An 18,669-nucleotide genomic window follows, 5' to 3' on the forward strand; every position below is an offset into this window, starting at 1 on the left:
TTATCGTATGAGCAATTCCTAACGATTGTGATAAACTTTCCGAAATGAAAATCAAAGACCTGATTTCCTTTTTTGAACGTGAAGAAATTGTCCATATAAATCAGTTATAAAACATTCGTTTTCAACACATAGGTTAACCGAGCTTATGGCATCAAAACGACGCAGCGTTTTCCAGTGATAATTGAGTTGCACAGCAATGTCTACTTATGACTTCCATTTCCTTTGTTTGAAAAAATGTTTTCTATTGAAAAATCAAGTTTTAAAAGTGGCACCGAACACAAAAATGTGGTTTGGAACCTGGTTTTTCATTTGAATTGATTTCGGAATTCTCAAAATTAGTTTTTATTGAGATGATTATTTTGTGTTGGAAATGGTAGGTTAGGTTCAAGTGGCTGTCCGTAATAGAGAAGGGCACACTTGGGCCAATTAAATGGGTCATTATGATACTACATGAGTTTTGAGGCTTTCTTCTAAGCTCAATGAAACCAGTTTGAGTCCCTTACGAAATGTGAGAGGCTGACTGTGCTAATATGATTTAGCTCGTTAAGATCGTTATAGAAGAATTCTCCTAGGTAATACTTGGTTTTTTGAGCTAGTGCAGGGCATGTACAGATAAGGTGAAGAACTGTTTCCTCCTCTTCCTCATACACACAGCTTCTGTGAAAGTCATTTGAGAATACGCCTGTCCGAGTGGCGTGCTTTCCTAGTAGACAGTGCCCTGTTATTACCGCGCCGATTATCAAGCTTAAATGCGATCTGCTTATAGATAGCAAGCACCTTGAATCTGGAGCAGGCCAGATGGTTTTTATGACCTGATACAGGGTGATGATATTCCTCTGCATTAGCAATAGTTTACGTATGGCGATATGTATACCAATATTTGCCAAACGTGATAGAATGGGTTGTACTGTACCATTTCTGGCGAGTTCGTCTGGCTTAGAGTTTCCTGGAATGTCTCTATGGATGAATATTTAACTTTTGTGCCATATCCATTAGAGATGATCGACAGTTATGAACGATTAAAGATTCCAGAGATTTTATAGCGTCCTGACTATCTGAGCAAATACGGATATCAGATATTGATATCACGTTTTCTTTGATCAAGAACAAGACTTTTTTTTATCGTCAAAAGTTCCGCCTGGAACACGCTACAGTGATTGGAAAGGGAATGAGAGACTTAATTTCAGTTGTATAAAAGCGTACTAACTCGTCTTCCAGAAATGCCCTATCCTCCCAGAAAAATCTGGAAGGTATAGAAATCTGGAAGGTTCTTGACAAGAAATACTCTTGGAGAATTTTTCAATTCCTCGCAAGAGGCAGTACCCGTGAAAAGACTTTAAATGGCATAGGCAGGGATCGAACCCAAGACCTCTAGCATAACAGTCCAACGCACTTACCATCATGCCACGGGTACTGCGGTACGATCATCATTAAATTTTCACATGATTATTAGCAACACCCGTACCCGTAGTACCCGTGGCATGATGGTTAGTGCGTTGGACTGTCATGCAAGGGGCTTGGGTTCAACCCCTGCCTGTGCCATCTTAATTTAAAAAATTAATTTTCGCGGGTACTGCCTCTTGCGAGGAATTGACAATTTCTTCAAGAGTAATTCTTGTCATGAAAAAGTGCTTTCTCAAATTAGCCGTTCGGATTCGGCCTTAAATTGTAGGTCCCTTCCATTCCTGACAACAGTACTCGCACACAGGAATGGTTGAGAGTTGTAAGTCACTAGGCCCTGGTTCACAACGGACTGTTGCGCCACCCCATTTGATTTGATTGAAAAAATTCCCTTAAAAAATCCAAACTTTTTAAGGCTCTAAAGCCTAACTTTTATGAGTGACTGTACAAAGTTCACAATTGTACATATTTAACCATATAAGTCCTAGAAATACACACCTGAATGGAGCTCACACTGTTGATTCGCAGGATAGCAATAAATGTTTACATTTAAACAAAAGCATCTCCAGGACAGCGTATACAATCTTACACATATACATATAGTCATTCATAAGGATATGTTACGATTTGTCTTATAAATGATTTATTTTGTGCACATCATTAAAAAATGAATGTCTCCATTTGAACGCAAAAAGTGAGAAAAAAAAATAATCAAAGGAATTGCATTTCATGAACAAGTCAGGCATTCTTCATCTTCGTCAAGCCCGTCCCGCACTAGAGAGTTTTTGTTTTTGGTTTTTTTTGTTTTGTTTTGTTAGAACAAGGATGATAGACAATAGGATACAAAAATGTATGAGTATTCATTTGTTTTGCGTATTTTTGTTAGTTATGTATTGTTCAACACAGCTCTAGACAGAGATATATTTCAATGAGTTTGGGGGGGGGGGGGGGGGGATATGAAGAAAATACAAGAGAATGGATTCAAAAACATACATTTTGTCTGTGGTTTGAATGCAAGGAATTGTCAAACCCAACCGAAATTGGTAACAAGTCGAACACTTTATCACTTAGCTATTTTGCTCCTTTTGAATTGTCCTTAAACTATTAAAAAGTCTGGGACCTCTCAATTCCAATTATTGTTGAAAATTGGAAACTGCCGCATTCTTAAAATCAGTTGAAACTGAATAAGTCAACAGGTTCAGTAAAAAGGTGTTTCCATAGGGTTTTCCCATTAGAGATTTTATTTTGAAAAGTCCGCTATTTGGGCAGCTGTCATTTTTGAGGCTATCATGTTTTGTCATTTTAAAATTTAAAACTACGGATTTACTTTAAATGGAACGACAAACTCTTTAACAAAGCATTGAAATTGTTAAAATAAGTTAAAAATGGTTTTGAAATTAACTCTTATCTTGAAAATATTGTCCTAAATTTTGCTATATATATTTTCTACACATATCTATGAAGCTTCTTGTAATGTCATGGTCTTTCAAAGGCAAGTCTCTCATATTCTTTTAGCTTTTTACATGTCATCTTTAAATTTTCATAATACGAGTATATCTTCACGACAATTTGAAAAGAAATGTTTTTGAGAAGCAAAACAAAAACGTATTCGTTTCTATACACATCAGTATTCAGAAATATGACATATAGAGGCTATTGTTAAGCAAAAATAGCCGTTGTTATGGGTTTGATTGCCGACATATTGTTTTATTTTGCGTATGAAATATACAATTGTACAAATTCGTAAAACAAAACGAACGAAACAAAAAAAGAACATAAAACATGTCCTTTTCTTATTTATCGTAAGGTTTTAGTATTTTGAAAATTTCTCTACAAAAACAAAAGAATTCATTTTTATGTTACATTGTAACGGAGGAAAAGGTACATTATGTAATTTAAAGATGTAAGTAATCTATGAATATTTTAAGTGTTAAATGCGTAAGACCAATATCTTAAGTGAAACATATACAAACTTCAATTAAGCACCTACCATCATCATGTTTCGTTATATGAGCAAAAGTGAAAATATTGCCTTCAACGCCTCCAAAAAAACAGGCATTAACAACGTTAAGAAGTTTTGAAACCTATTTTCAAACTTCACGTAATCAAATCAGTCGAGTGCTTTGTTTAAAAAAGAAGTCTCTGTCGAAATGAAGCACCACCGCGGTTTCTGTAAACAAGTTCGTAAGATTGGCATGGTCGTAGTACAGTGTGTCAACTTGCCATCGATCTTAACAGTTCTACCACGTATTTCATGCACAAAGATCTCCAATTATTAGCTCTCGAGATCCAATTGACACGTCCATTCGCTTCTTTTTCGTTTCGAAGATTGAGAAGCTTGAATTTGACAAAGGTTTTGTGGGAATTGCGAAAAGACACCTTTTTTGAAGAGTCTCATTTTTGTTTTGCAACAAAAAAGAATTGCCGCATGGGGGACCTAGAAAACCCAAACTTCACTGTCAAGAAGCCACAGAGAGTAGGCGTTTGATGCGGTTTGTGGTGTGGCATCATTTAACCATTTCTCTTTAAAATGATGATGGTAACAAGGTTTTGGTGAACGGTGGTCGTTAAACAACCATGTCAACCTACATTCTTGTTCACTTGCTTAAAGAACAAAATTAGGGCGACTCTAGTTCATGTATAATAGCGATCCATACCACATAGCCCAAGAAACAATCGATCTCTTGCCCACTAAGTTCCCAAATCCTATTATTAGCAGTCTTGGCTGCCTCTTAGATAAAATTTTAACCCTTTGGACTATTTTTTACTAAAGCAATCCATTGGTGTAAGCCAAAATCTATAAAAGGTGTCCTAAGTAATGACGGTTCGTGAAAAAAATCATAGCAAACAAACCTAAATACGAAAAACGGATCTATTTACATAAACTGTCAGAAACTCAGTAGTCGAATAATAATTAAGCAAATTACTGAGCTGTAAAAAAATTGGCGCAGTCACGGTTATTTTGATAATAGACCGCTTTATTTTTGCAGAGATATTAGGTGCCTCAAAACCTTTGAGATCGTCACCAAATAGCGGTTGAAGACTTTTTTCAGTGAAAGGGATCACTTTAAATGCTTAAACGGTGGGGCAGCGCGTCTTTTAATTGAGAGTGATCTGGTCGTATACCAAGTTTCACGATACAGCACGAGCGAATGAAATTTGTAGATTAAACCGAGGCCGACTAGGGTATAGTTCTCTTCACTGATATAAGTTCAGGTTTCGTCTGCGCTCACCAGATGGACGTAAAAGAGTGTGGAGAAGATCAGGTGAGAGATTCAATTTGACCACAGTTTCCCAGCGATCAAATTTCTGGGAAGGTTACGTCATGGTGTGGGCAGGAATTTCCGTGCACGGAATAGTTGGGCTGTACATAGTGGAATGATCAATGAACTCCAATTATTATATCACCAACATTTTGGAAGAATATATGGCTCCTTTCGTACCATTTATTGTTAAAAATTTATGGCTGATTTAAGAAAATGCGAGACCTCACCTTGCCATGTGCGTTACGAACTACTTGGAAGAAGTAGAAATCGATGCGATGACTTGGTCTACCATCATAACGAACATGCATTCCATTAAACAAATTTGGGTTCTGCAGCACAAAATTATAAGGAAGCGCCCTGCTCTTCCCGATACACTTTGTAGGATGAGATCTGATCAAAATGAGGAGTAAGATAATTCGGAGGACGCGATTGGCAAAAACCTTATTCAAGGGATGCCGAGCCGAAGTGAAATAATGCTTTGATAGATGTTCACAACTAAGTGAACAAAAAATCATGAATTTTATGTTTTATTTAAGTTCTTCCTGTTCGTTTATTTTGCACATAAATTCATAAAATGTTAATAAACAATACTGAATTAAAAAAAAACGCTTTTTTTCATATTTGAAACTATTTTGAAATTTCAAGATACGCCACTTTTTTGTAACTCAGTGTAGAAGTCTCAGTAGTCATTTGTAATTATAAGTTTTGTAAATTGTAAATTTTAACAGTTAGCAAATTTACCTTTTTAACCAGACATTTAACTCCCAGTCGATTCCTTGATAAAGTTCCAAAACCAATTAATCTGATAAATAACTCTCGGTTTATATTTGAAACCATGTATTTAGAATATTTGGAACTTGACTTCCTAAAATTTCCTTAGAACTCTGTTTCAATTTGTTATTAAGTTTAAAGTTTGTAAAACAAACTTCTAACCATGAATTGACTATTTTCATAGAATTTGGTAAGATTTGATGACCAAATAACATTTATCTAATTTAAATGTTCGTAGACCGTTTAAAATTTGATGTATGAAACTATCTGTCGACATAATGTCCATAGGTAGTTCTCTCATGAAGTCTTAAGGTTCATTACTATCCACAAATAAAAGTCAATAAAACATTTCGATGCCAAAAATCATATTTTTTATCAGAAAACTGCGGCGAGCTGGACTTGGCCGCTACCACAAATGATTTTTCTAATTATATATTATTTTCATTGCTCATTCAAAATTCTGGTGGTATTACTTCAAATAAAAAAAATTTCTAAACCTAGTTGTAATTTCCTAGACCCCCAAATTTAAGAGCCTAATAAATCAAAGTTCTGTTTTAAACTGAGATCTTAAACAGGATTTTAATGCTCGAGAACTTGATGGAGATGAAATGAGTTAGAATTCAATAGTTCTAATTTTTAAACAAACTGAGTTTTAGAGATTAGAACTTTGTCAAGAAATTGGCCGTTAATAGCTTAAAATTTGTCTCCAACACGTAAAATTACCAAATTATATTTAACTGTTTGTTCTCTTTAAAAATTGAAGCTAAGAAGATTTGGTCGAGTAAGAAATTTTTCCCCAAAGAATATAAATTGACGCCCAATTTTAGAGATCCTATTATTAAGGGCTTAACAATTTACTAGTTAGCTTTTTTGATAAATATTTACCAATTTACTAAGTGATTCTTAAATGTTAAACCTTTCTTTTCGTTTTGATAACTAGAAAATTGATCATTGCCCTTTATTTAAAAACGTGCATCCAAACATGTCATGCCAGAGGTCTTTGGTTCAAATCCTGCCTGTGCCATCTAAAGTATTTTTCACGGGTACTGCCTCTTGCGAGGAATTGACAAATTCTATAAGAGTAGTTCTTGTCACGAAAAGTGCTTTCCCACCCAGGAATGGTTGAGAGGTTCTAGTTCTAGACGGACTGTTGCGCCACCTAATTACTTTATCCAAAAATGTCTAAACAGTAACAGCTCGTGAAAACAACGGACCTATTAATGTGAATTCTCAACTAATTACTATCCATTGCTCTTATAAAAAATATTTGAGCAAATGTCATAAGGATTTAGTAAAGTGCTACAAATTAAAGTAGCCATTCCATGATTTAAATATTAGTAAATAGTTAAGTAGTACCCGTGGCGTGGTGGTTAGTGTGTAGGGCTATCACGCCAGAGGTCTTGGGTTCAGTCCCTGCCTGTGCCACCTTAATAAAACAAAAACGTAACACGGGTACTGCCTATTGCTAGGAATTGGCAATTCTCCAAGAGTAAGTCTTATCATGAAAAGTGCAATCTCAAATTAACCGTTCGGATTTGGCTAAAAACTGTAGGTCCCCTCCATCCCTGACAACTTTACTCGCACATAAGAATGGTTGAGAGTTGTAAGTCCAAGTTCTCAATAGACTATTGCGCCACTTAATTTATTTTTTAAAATAGTTAAGAGATAGCTAAAAAGGCTTTAACACTTTACTAAATCGTTTAAATTTTTCGCCACTGACTTTAACTTATAACACTCTTGTTCCTCTTCTAATGATTCAATAAGCCACAGTATCGTGCTTCTGGCTGCCTCCAGCAAAGCAATTCTAAACATTTCGATTTAATCTATTATCTATTCTCGGAATATAAATATAATCCTTTTGTATAAAACCCTTTTCTACCGAATTTGTCTCCTTTTTACAATAGACTCTTTTTTTCCATTATTATATCATCGACTAAAAGGGTATAAGGCAATACATTTTCAAACCACTATGCCTACCGACAACAACAAAGGAAAAAAATTGAATTGGTCCCCAAAGCTAAAAGTTGAATTGCCATTGTAATACAATTGTCTATTACTTTCAGGACCGAGAGCAGCAGCCACAAACGCGGAACAAAACTATGAAATTGAATCCCGCCAACGGAAATGTGGGTTTATCCTTTTCAAGTAGGCTTTGCTGCGCAAATATTTGCCAGCTAATATGATTCCGTCGGATTCCTCCAGCCAGGACCACTTAACTCTCTTTACAACTATACCTACCGTACATATAGACAATATATGTACTTACTGTACGACATGACTATAATACTATTGTAGGATATTTAAAGGGATTTCGAGAAGACTTCTCCAAAGTGGTAATGGGGATTACATCTAAAGGTACATATAATAGTATATATGTACGAGTATGTGTGAAGGTAGTCATCGTATTCATTCCATTTGTTGAAGGTTTTGAAAATGGTGCCTATAGTTGGTTAAATTGCTTAGGTAGGTAGTTAAGTTATGCCTCTTATTGGAACGACTCTTAAAATGAGGACCATTGAATAGACAAAGTTGTTATATGGTAATGTTTTGAGATCTTCATCGTCTCGATTATATCTCTTAGATATTATTTTACATATTTAAGATTAAGTGAATGTATAATTTAGTTTAAACACATGTATAGAACTTATATATTCATGCCTAGCCTAAGTTGAACCTAACTGAAACAAAACACATTATAACCACATCGACAGTTTTCGGGTCACTTAGTTATATAAAATATTACTACGCTATAGTGTTTTAAATTTCTAAATAAAACGCAATATTTCGTTTCCTTTTGTAAGAAGAAGAAAATTCAACCTTTTTACCACATAATTTCTTTCCACGTCCTTTCATATTAATAATTAAACTCTAGAATTTATGTTAGTAGGTAAGGTACGTAGCTTAGTTAAAAGCTCCTTCGTATAGTACATATTTTTAAACGTTTGTTCGCTTCCTGAAGGGTCTTTCCTTACATTGTACACATACAATCGTATACAAACTTGCATATATCGCCATTTACAGTAGCTAAAATGTAGCTGATGCTTGCTTGAGTCTCTGTGAAATTAAAATCAAGTGCACTTTAAGAACTTTATTGCACTAGAGTACCCTAACATGTTAAACGTAATATATTCACATACAAAATGGTATACTCTCATATATAGAGCTTCATAAAAGAAAGGATAATGCATGAGGAATGAAATGAAAATGCACCACTGCTTCGAACTGTTTTGTACTTTTAGCTTTTAGTTCAAAGCATAACCTTATCATAAAACAAATTAATGATTAACTTACATTTAAAAAAATATCATTTCAAAGAAAACACTGGAAGACTTTGTTTAAATTTTGTAAAAGAGTATTTTTTTTTTTAATTAGGTAAATTCAGAAAAGGAAAATTAGAGCTTGGAAAAAATGACTACAGAATAATTCAATTGTAATTACTTGTAATTTAAGTCTTCATATACTTTTAGAATTACTTTGAAATGTAATTGAACAATTGAAACTAATAATTACATGTAATTAAAAAGTATCAAAGTAATGTTGAAATGAGCAGTAATGATTATTTATAGTAATCAATACACAAAGTGTCATTAAGGGTTTTTCAACTGACGCGGGTAGATTTTGGCGCCATTTTGTTTTGGTGACATCTGTCAAATCTTTTGTTTATTATTCAGTTGGTTATGCCAAATCATCATTTAACAGCACGTTCAAATGATAGAACTTTAATATCAGTCGACTCTTCAACGTTTGGTGGCCAAATTTGATGCGACTGGTTCAGTAAACAATCAGCCAACACCCATACCATGCCGAGGAGTCATTGAAAATTGGACCACTCGGATACGTCCACCTTTAGAAGCCGAGGCGGGCATTTGAATAATTTCATATTCCACACTTAATGGCATACATTTGCCTTTCAAATAAAAGAATAATTTTGTTAGTACCTCACACACAGCTTGTTTTATTCTATTTCAAAATCCACCCACGCTTATTGAAAAACCCGTTACCAGTAAGTGATTGAAATGAAAGTTGAAAAACTCTGCTAGTTGCTACGGGTTATTGCTTATAAGAACTTCTGTAGGTCTTTTATAAAACATTATTCCATTGTGTTTGATTTTTTGCCGAAAATTTAAAGTTTGTTGTTTTAAAAATCTATTTGAGTAGGATTGAGCTTCGCACTGCAAAATTTAACTAAAATTGTCTTAGGCTTGGAGAACAGTTATACAAATTAAGGATATAGTTTACAGGAATTTTTTAAATTTAAGAATAACGAACTTGGGTGTTTTGAATACAATTGAAAAGAAAGCTTTAAAAATGAAAGGCAATCGTTCTCTGACTAACACATTTGCTACATTTAAACACCACAGCAATGTCTAGGTTAGGTTAGGTTAAAGTGGCTGTATGGTCCAAAGTATGGTCCGTTGTGATACCACATGGATCAGTTGATCAGCTTAACTCGTCGAACCAATTGGAGCTCCGAATGAAGCGTAGGAGACAAATAATATCAGAATTATTTAGATCGCTGGTATCGTTGAAGTAGTAGTCTCCAAGGTGGGTTCTATGTCTTTATGATAAGGCAGGACATATGTGCAGTGCACAGAAGATGAGAGATTGTCTCCTCGTCGTTCATGCAACTCCTAGCAAAATCATTTGCAGGGGCTCCAAGTCGAATAGCATGCCTTCCTATCAAGCAGTGCCCAGTCAGGACACCTATAACGTAGCTAATGTGCAATATGCTCAGAGAGATTAATTGTTTTGAGCGCCTGGCGCGAAGATTAGGCCAAATTAGTTTAGTCGCTAAACAGGTGATGGTGTTATTCCACCTGAAGTTTGTTTTCTTTATGGTATCTTGCTTTAGCATGAGTTCACATGTAGCTAAGGGGATACCTATGCTAGCATTGTGAGCCAGCAGAGGTAAAGTTGTTCCGCTTTTTGCAAGTTCGTCAGCTTTGCAATTTCCTGGAATGTCTCTATGGCCCGGCACCCAGAAAAGGTGAATATTGAACGGTGTAGCCATCCCCGTAAGAGATGATCGACAATTAAGGGCTGTTAGTGAGTTAGTGGAAGCAGAGTCTAGGGACTTTAACGCTGCTTGACTATCCGAGAAGATGCGTATATCATTATAGTTGATATAACGTTTTTTCTAAGCCATTATAAAACTTCTTTTACAGCCAGGATTTCAGCTTGGATAGTTTATAGGATCATCGTTTAAAAATGATGTATTCTCCCAAGAAGACCTGGGAGGTATAGTCACTTTGAAGCTATAGTTATTAAACTGGGGATGGGGTACCTTTGGTATATTCAATATTACTGTTTATAGTTCTGAGCGAGTTCAAAATAGTGGTCTGGCCAATTCCATTATTGATCCACAGAAAGGAGGATTGAAGCCGTATGGCTGTATTGGCGGCCGTTTGCTTGCTGAAAATGTCCAGCGGTATTAGATGGAACAGAAAATCAAGTGAGGCGGAAGGGGTAGAGGGAAGTGCTCCTCCCATACACAGGCAGGCTGTTTGTTGGACTTTGCTGAGTTTATCGCGATTTGTCGCTATATCTAGCGCCGTCCACTATATCGCTACTCCATAAGTAAGGATCGGCCTTATGACCGAGAACAGCAAGGTCTAATGTCTATCATTGTTCTATCGATATTTTCAAAAAAAAACCTGCTCTAGTAAAATATCTAGTTAGTTTCCCCAAACAATTCAACCGTAATATCCGTAAGTCTTAGAAAGCTTATCAGTTCACCCTTGAGCCCGATTTTGGATGCTTGTAGTTTATTAGAGGATTTCTTTAGAGGATTTAACAGCACTTCACGAATGTAGAATGCTTTACCATAACGTGCAATGTTGTGAAGACATTAAAAACCAATGTGCATTATTATCTCCTTTTTAATCCTGTTGTCCTTTCCTAATAATCTTATAAGCGATTTCTTAATATTGGTTGACAAAATACTTATATTCGTGGGTTTTCTGATAAATATTGCTCAACAATGCAAATTCTTTCGTATAGCTCTTCATTTTTACTAGTTCTGAACTGTCAACTGTCCACTGTCACACTAAAACTAAATATATTAGGTGGCGCAACAGTTCTTAGAGAACCAGGGCCTAGTGACTTAAAACTCTAAACCATTCCTGTTTGAGAGTAATGTTATCAGGGATAGTGGGAACCTACAGTTTTAAGCCGAATCCGAACGGCTAATTTGAGAAAGCACTTTTCATGAAAAGATTTACTCATAGAGGATTTGTCAATTCCTAGCAATAGGCTGTACCCGTGAAAGAACTTAAGATTGCTCAGCCAGAGAATCCCAGACTTCTATGATAACAGAACCTTTGAAATAGATGACGAAGATTTGTAAGATTCGTTAAAAAAACCTTCAAAATATTGAATAACTGAGTTCAATGAAAAGTTTGTCAATATCTGTGTGTTTTCGAGTCTTAACAGCGTCAGCGCTAAGATTTCTCTTTATATCCACCGAAGTGAAATAGGCAATGCAATGTTATGTTTGCTATTTTCTTACAACAGGCGACTTACATAAAATTTCTCAACTAACAGCAAAAAAAAATAACTTAAATGATTTTAAAGACCTTGGATCTCCAGCTAGCACATTCTATTTTTTACCTTCTAAAACCCATTTAAATAAAATTGTACTAGAACTGTAGTAGAATATACCTTAAACCTGCTTCTTACTAAACGACCCGGCACCCAACAAAGGTGAATGTTAAATTGCTGCGGCATCTCTATAAGAGACGATCGACAATCGAGGGCCGTTTGAGCTTTGGTTGAGACACCTTCAAGAGATTTAATAGCAGCCTGACTGTTAGAGAAGATGCGGATATCAGAAGTTGATATCACGTTTTCTCATAGCCAGGTGAGAACCTCTTTAATCGCTAAAATTTCCGTTGGAAGACGCCAATAGGTTATGCGAGGTTGAAAACCCCATTTGCTTCCTATGGCTTTCTTGCAAAGGAAAAGAGCTACTGTAGCTTTTTTAACTCCTGAACTCCAAACTAATTTTTTGTCCAATATCAGACCAAGATATTTGGCTTCATCGGTAAAAAGTAGTGGTACACCTTTTATTGAAGGAGGTACAATTACGAGGTCTGTTTTTTGAGGATTAATACTAAGTCCGCAGTGGCCCATCTAGTGAGCATATTGAGTGCGTTTTGAAGGAGGTCTCTCAGTGTATTACAATGTTCTCCTATGACGGCGATAGTAACATCATCGGCCACTCTGTAGCCTTTCCTCTCAAGGAGAGGGGACAGAACACCACCTTGCGGAGTGCCTCTACCGACAGACCTTTTCGTACAAAATTCCCTAAACTTAGAATTGATGATCCTGCATTTAAGCATTAGAATAATCAACTCACAGAGTGAGTATTCGACGTTTAGGGTCGTCATAGCAGAAGTGATAGCGGATGTGTCAACGTTATTGAAAGCGCCCTCAAAATCCAGCAAGGCCACCATAGTATATTCCTTTTGCTTTAGGGAGTATTCGATAATTCTTACAAAGTGTGCAAGGCTGTTTCTACCGAAATGTCATCATAGTCAACCTCTTTTTTAGAAGAATGACGAACGCTTTCGAATGTCAGATGTCAGTACTTAAGTCATCTAACAGTGTCTGAAAGAAAATTGTTACGTGAAAATGTTTTAAAAGTAATCCAGGGGCCTATTTAAATTTTCAAAAAACTTGTACAAACTCGATACATTTAATGTTACAAAATGAACCTTGTGATAGTTCTTTTCTAAATCACCAAAAGTTCTAACTTACAAGTAAAAATATGTGACGTTTGAATTATTCGGGTTTCTTTTTCACCGAAGAATTTTTTAACAAATTTCCGCCTTGTTTTATATGTTTTGTATGTGGATCAAGACCTATGTAACTTTTGGTACAATTTTTTGTTTTGAAACAGTGTGTTAAATAGATTTTATACCTGGTGAAAATGAATGCCATCTTAAAAAATTGCTTTAATAAATTACAGATCAAAAAATTGTTCTTGTAAGTTGTACGGTTGGTGAAATAGGCCCAGGATTTTTTTTGTAGATGGAGTTGCAATATTTTAAATTTTCACTTTACTTACTTTTACTAACAAAACTTTTAATCTCTCTTACAATATCTGTCAACGGGTGGACCAATTTGTAAAAACTGACAGTTTTCGGTTTGAAAATACTTTTAGAAACGTCAGGGGCTTGTCAGCGAACAACCCCGAAAACACACAGTTTTTATTAAAAGGCATTTAGCTATTGCTATAGATAATCATCATTTGGCAAACATGTATTGTCAGAAAACTCATTTCAAGGCATTCAATTTCATTTCAACAGTTCTGAAGCTTGTGACAAAAATATGTAAGCCCTTTTATCAGCTTTACTCAAACGCAAATGTGTTCAATCACCTTATCGATATTTTGAGTGGAACTGCCTTCACAATTTTCTTGTTTGTAGGAAACAGGTATCAAAATCGGATATCGCTAAGCAAACAAGTAGCATGCTTCATATTCGATTGCTATTTATATACTGTACAATATTCATATAGCATCACAAATGGCGCATTTCTCAGAAGACGACGAACATTGATGATGATGATGATGCTGATGTTATATGTCCTTATTTTGTGCTATTTCAATTCATAACATCTACTAAAGCTACCTTGAATGAAATCTGACATGGTTTATCATATATACCTACATACATATATAGTCATATGTATTAACAAGGATTTATTGTAGACATAAACCTAAAAATACTGTCAAATATAATGGAATATAGTGCATGTAAATATGTATGTATGTATGTATATTTATTTTAGCCCCTTAACGTTCGTAAGTTGTTACTTTGTTTCTTTATTTATTTTTTTTTTTAATTTTTGTTGTGAAGCAAAGCTCGATATATAAGGTACTTGCACACGTTTTCGTCCTTGTTGCATCCACCTATAATATATCTACATACATATACATGCACGAGTATATATTGTAGAATATAGATATAGATGTATCTATGTACATCATGGTCGCTTTTGTATGTTGGAAAATCCAAACCAAAAATGTTGTTTCATTTTTCACTTACCGTGTCGAGCTTCCTCCCCCTCTGGGGCATGTTGTGTAATTGTATTGAGTTCATCCTCTAGGTCGACATGACAATCGGATACATCCCAAGAGAGAAATCCTGTAAAACAAATAAAAAAAAAACAATATTTTCTCATTTCACAATTTTATACATATACGAGTAGATATATAGATAAACATAATGTTTCAAAATAGAATGAGATGAAAACGAAAACGAAATGAAAGCTAAACATTTTCCACAAGAGGTACACAATCGCGTGAACAATTAAGCTGTTTATTTAAGCAGACGTGTTCTGATTGCTAATTAAAATGCTTCATCCCTTTTATTTGTTTTTGTTGTTGTTTCTTGTTTTCCTTTTGATCCTTCTTGCTGGCAGATGGATATTAAAATGTACATCATGCTGCATTTGAGGGATTTTAATTTTCGGATTTATTTTGATGGAAGAATTCCTCTTCAAGAAGACAAAACAAAAATCTGCTTTCCATCATATTGGTAGTATTGTTAATAATTAGGTAGTTGAACAATATATACACTGCACATACATAGGTAGGTATAACTTTTAATCTATATACTGTATCAAGGTTATCTATTTCTTCCTTTTTTTTCTTTATTTAATGTCATATAAATGTATGAAGCTATAATCAAACAAAATAAATGTCCAACCAACACTAAGCATTTGTCTAATCCAATTTAAACAGAATCCGGAAAGTGTGGCACAGAAAATAGAAAATAGAAAATTGCGTATACGCACTGGTGTACCATACCTATTTTTGTATCGACTATGAGGCTTCTTTTAATTTATGACTTTAGTTGTAAATACATTATGTACTTGAATATATGAACATACATAAATAAAGATAGACCATTTCGTTTTCTTTGGAAAAAATGGTTGTCAACTGGGTTTTAGATTTAAACTGAAATAGAAAAATGTATTGAAATACTCTCATATCCCGATAAAATAATATCATTATATTCGATAATTTGTTTATATAAAACCTTGCATAGTATAGATACATATGTACAAAGGACATTATACAAACACATTTGCTGATTATTTTAGTGAACAAAATAATTGGATAAGGCCCACGCTAATAACTTCACATTGGCGACTTTGAAGCTATTCAAATTTTGAATTTAATTAAGTTTACAAAGTATATTTTAGATATTGATTTGCAACGTAGAGGGTATGGAAATGTTTCCAAATATCAAACTAATTGCAATAACAATAGTATGTTGTATGTAACATTATTGAGCTACAAAAATAGGGACTTGAAAATGAACCTAATTAAATTTTTATTATAATATTGTTTCTTTCTAAACTTGCACCGTCACTTGTCCGAAAAGCTGGGGTCCCCATTTAGGTTAAATGTTGAGAAAATTTTACATCGTAACCATACTAAGTATTCGACCTTTTAAATAAGTGCACCTGACTCAATTTTACATGTTTTACATTCAGCATCGTTTTGGCCTAAAGGAGTAATAGTTCATGAATTTATAAATAAGTCGAACAACCCTTTTCGTCAGTATCAGACAAAGCTGAACGGTGCACATTGGTTTTGAATTTCTGAATATTGCAATAGCTGGGAAAGACAGAGTGTGGCAATGCATTCCACATTCGCATAGTACGGCTAAAGAACGAATCTCTGTACTTGACAGTACGACCGAAGTTGGGCTCGAGGGTATATTGATGAGCATTCCTAGAAGCGCGAGTATTACGGTTGAACTGTTTAAGGGGAGGAATGCAGCTGGCTATTTCTCTAGAGCATAAACCATTAAAATAACGGTAACACAGGGTGGGACAAGAAAAATTTCGACGATGTTCAAGTGACGTAAATGATCTTATGATGGTAATATCACCAATCAGTCTAAATGCTCTACGTTCAATACTGTCCAAGAGTCTTAAGTAAGTTGGAGAAGCACCAGCCCAGATATGGGAGTTATACTCAAGCTTTGGACGTATATAAGTCTTGTAAATAACACCCAGATCAGAAGGGGAGAAAAACTTCTTCCATCGCCTTAGAAAACCCAAACATCTTGCGGCATTTTTGGCGACATCGCGTATGTGATCGTTCCACAAAAGGTGGTTGGTGATACACATACCAAGAATATCGAGATGTTCAGTTTCCTCGATGCAAGTGCCATTTATAGATAATGGCAGGGGGTATATTTCGCTTTAACGATACAAGACAGCATTGCGTTTTCGAAGCATTAAATTCCACGCTGTTTTTAGTCCCCATTGAACAATGGTGTTTAGCTAGGAATTTAATGAGCTTATCATGTTTTGTCGTTGCAGTTCCACATCCGAAGAAGAGGGGTGTGAATCTAAAAACGAATATGAAAAGCTAAGAGTACTATCGTCAGCGAAACAATGTATTGGATTAGATGCTGCAGACAGGAGATCATTAATAACAATGAGAAAGAGTGTTGGAGATAGAACAGAGCCCTGGGGCATCCCAACATTTATTTTGTGGTTTTCAGACTTGAATCCATCCAGCTTAAAAAGATATTAATCTACTACCAAAACGTAAATGGACTACGGACAAAGACCAAAGGATAGGGGAATTCCAAAACACACCTTTTATGAATGTTGAGCATCTCTCGTGCAGAAGAAACTCATTTGATAACAGTACAAACTCGAATGGTAATTACTTAATCGATTTAATTGAGGATTTTGGGTTTTTGTCTTGACTGGAGTATCAAAAGGTGGTAATATAGGAAACTTTACTTTTATTAGCAGTCAAGGTTGCTCTGATATCAAGTATTGCCTAGCCAGTAAAAGATTTAAACGTTATTTCTGCTAACTATTCATCACATCTTCCCATTTGTGTCTCATGTGAGTTTAAATCAAAACTAATTAATTCTCAAGAACAAACCGATTCAAAATTGCGCTGGATTGGTAAAAAATATAATATTTATAGGCAACATTTGAATCAACATTCAATCGATCTTTCGCTATCGTTTGAGAATACAATCGATGAATCAACTAAGTCTATTATTACAACCATAAGGAAGTCACGTTACCTTTTATTTACATCGAAGAACTAGACACTCAGTTTTCAATGCCAAAACTACTTTTTGCCTTAGAAAAAATGAAAAAAAAACAAGGCTTCGGGTTTAGATGGCATCCGAGTCGAATTTTTGAAAAATGCCAGCTCACAATTCTCTTCTTACTTAACCGAGTGTTCAACAACGAAAAAATACCAAAGAATTTCAAAGAGTCATCCATTTTAGTGATCTATAAAAGGGGATCCTAATCTCCCCGAAAACTACAGAGGTATCTCTTTTCTCAATTCATTACGAAAACTGTTTACTCAGATGCTATATCTTAGACTTATACCTTGGGTTAAAACAAACAACAAAATAAGTTGTTTTCAGACTGGGTGCCGAGCTAACCTCTCTACAGTTGATCAAATTTTTACTCTAACTAATATCGCTAAACGTTTTTTGGATAAGGAAACTAATCTCTATGCTTTTTTTATAGATTATCAACACAATTTTTAAGAATATATGAGAAACGTCTTTCAAATACAACAGCGGTAGGTTCTAATGGAAGAATCTCTTCGCAGCAATTTAAGACGGGAGTCGGTGTCCCGCAAGGTTGCGTTTTGAGTCCTTTTATCTTCTCACTTTTTATTAACGAAATTGGATACAGTATTTCAGGGGGTGTATATTATGGAGATTTGCTTATTAAGGTGCTTTTGTAAGCGGATGACCTTGTCATTCTTACTGATAATCCGGTAACTCTATAGCTGCAAATTAACAAGCTTAAACAGTATTGTAACTTTTGGGATATTCAAATAAATACTTCAAAGTCGAAGATTATGGTTTTTAGATCTCATAATCCTAATGTCAGAAAGGACCGTTCTTGGAACCTTAATGGTGAAAGAATAGAGGTAGTTAAAAAATTTAAATTCTTAGGTTTTACAATAACACAAAATTTAAGCATGGGACCTATATAAAATATACAACATCAGTTGCGAAATCCGCCATTAACTGCATTTGGTTAAGTTTACAAGTATTTGATGCAACAATCAAAGGTTCACCCTGTTATACCAATGAAGATATATTTCTTCAAACGTGTATTTAAGGCCACTTTAAACACACCTTACTATACAATACATGTCGAATCTGGACTACTTCCAATTTTCTTAAAAACCTTAAGGGATGTGCGGATTATATTG

At 35.0% G+C, this 18,669-nt stretch overlaps 1 protein-coding gene across 4 annotated transcripts in view; it reads right to left on the bottom strand.

The window, feature by feature from the left end:
• LOC129940229 (microtubule-associated protein futsch) overlaps nucleotides 1-18,669 on the bottom strand; it is a 96,829-nt gene that overhangs the window by 34,224 nt on the left and 43,936 nt on the right. For all 4 annotated transcript variants that reach the window (XM_056048487.1, XM_056048490.1, XM_056048488.1 and 1 more), the window contains exon 3: nucleotides 14,489-14,587. In XM_056048487.1, the coding sequence (XP_055904462.1) occupies nucleotides 14,489-14,587 (99 nt within the window). The remainder of the gene's footprint in view (nucleotides 1-14,488; nucleotides 14,588-18,669) is intronic.

The sequence above is a fragment of the Eupeodes corollae genome, chromosome 1 (genome assembly GCF_945859685.1).
Source record: "Eupeodes corollae chromosome 1, idEupCoro1.1, whole genome shotgun sequence".
In the NCBI taxonomy this organism is placed as follows: domain Eukaryota; kingdom Metazoa; phylum Arthropoda; class Insecta; order Diptera; family Syrphidae; genus Eupeodes; species Eupeodes corollae.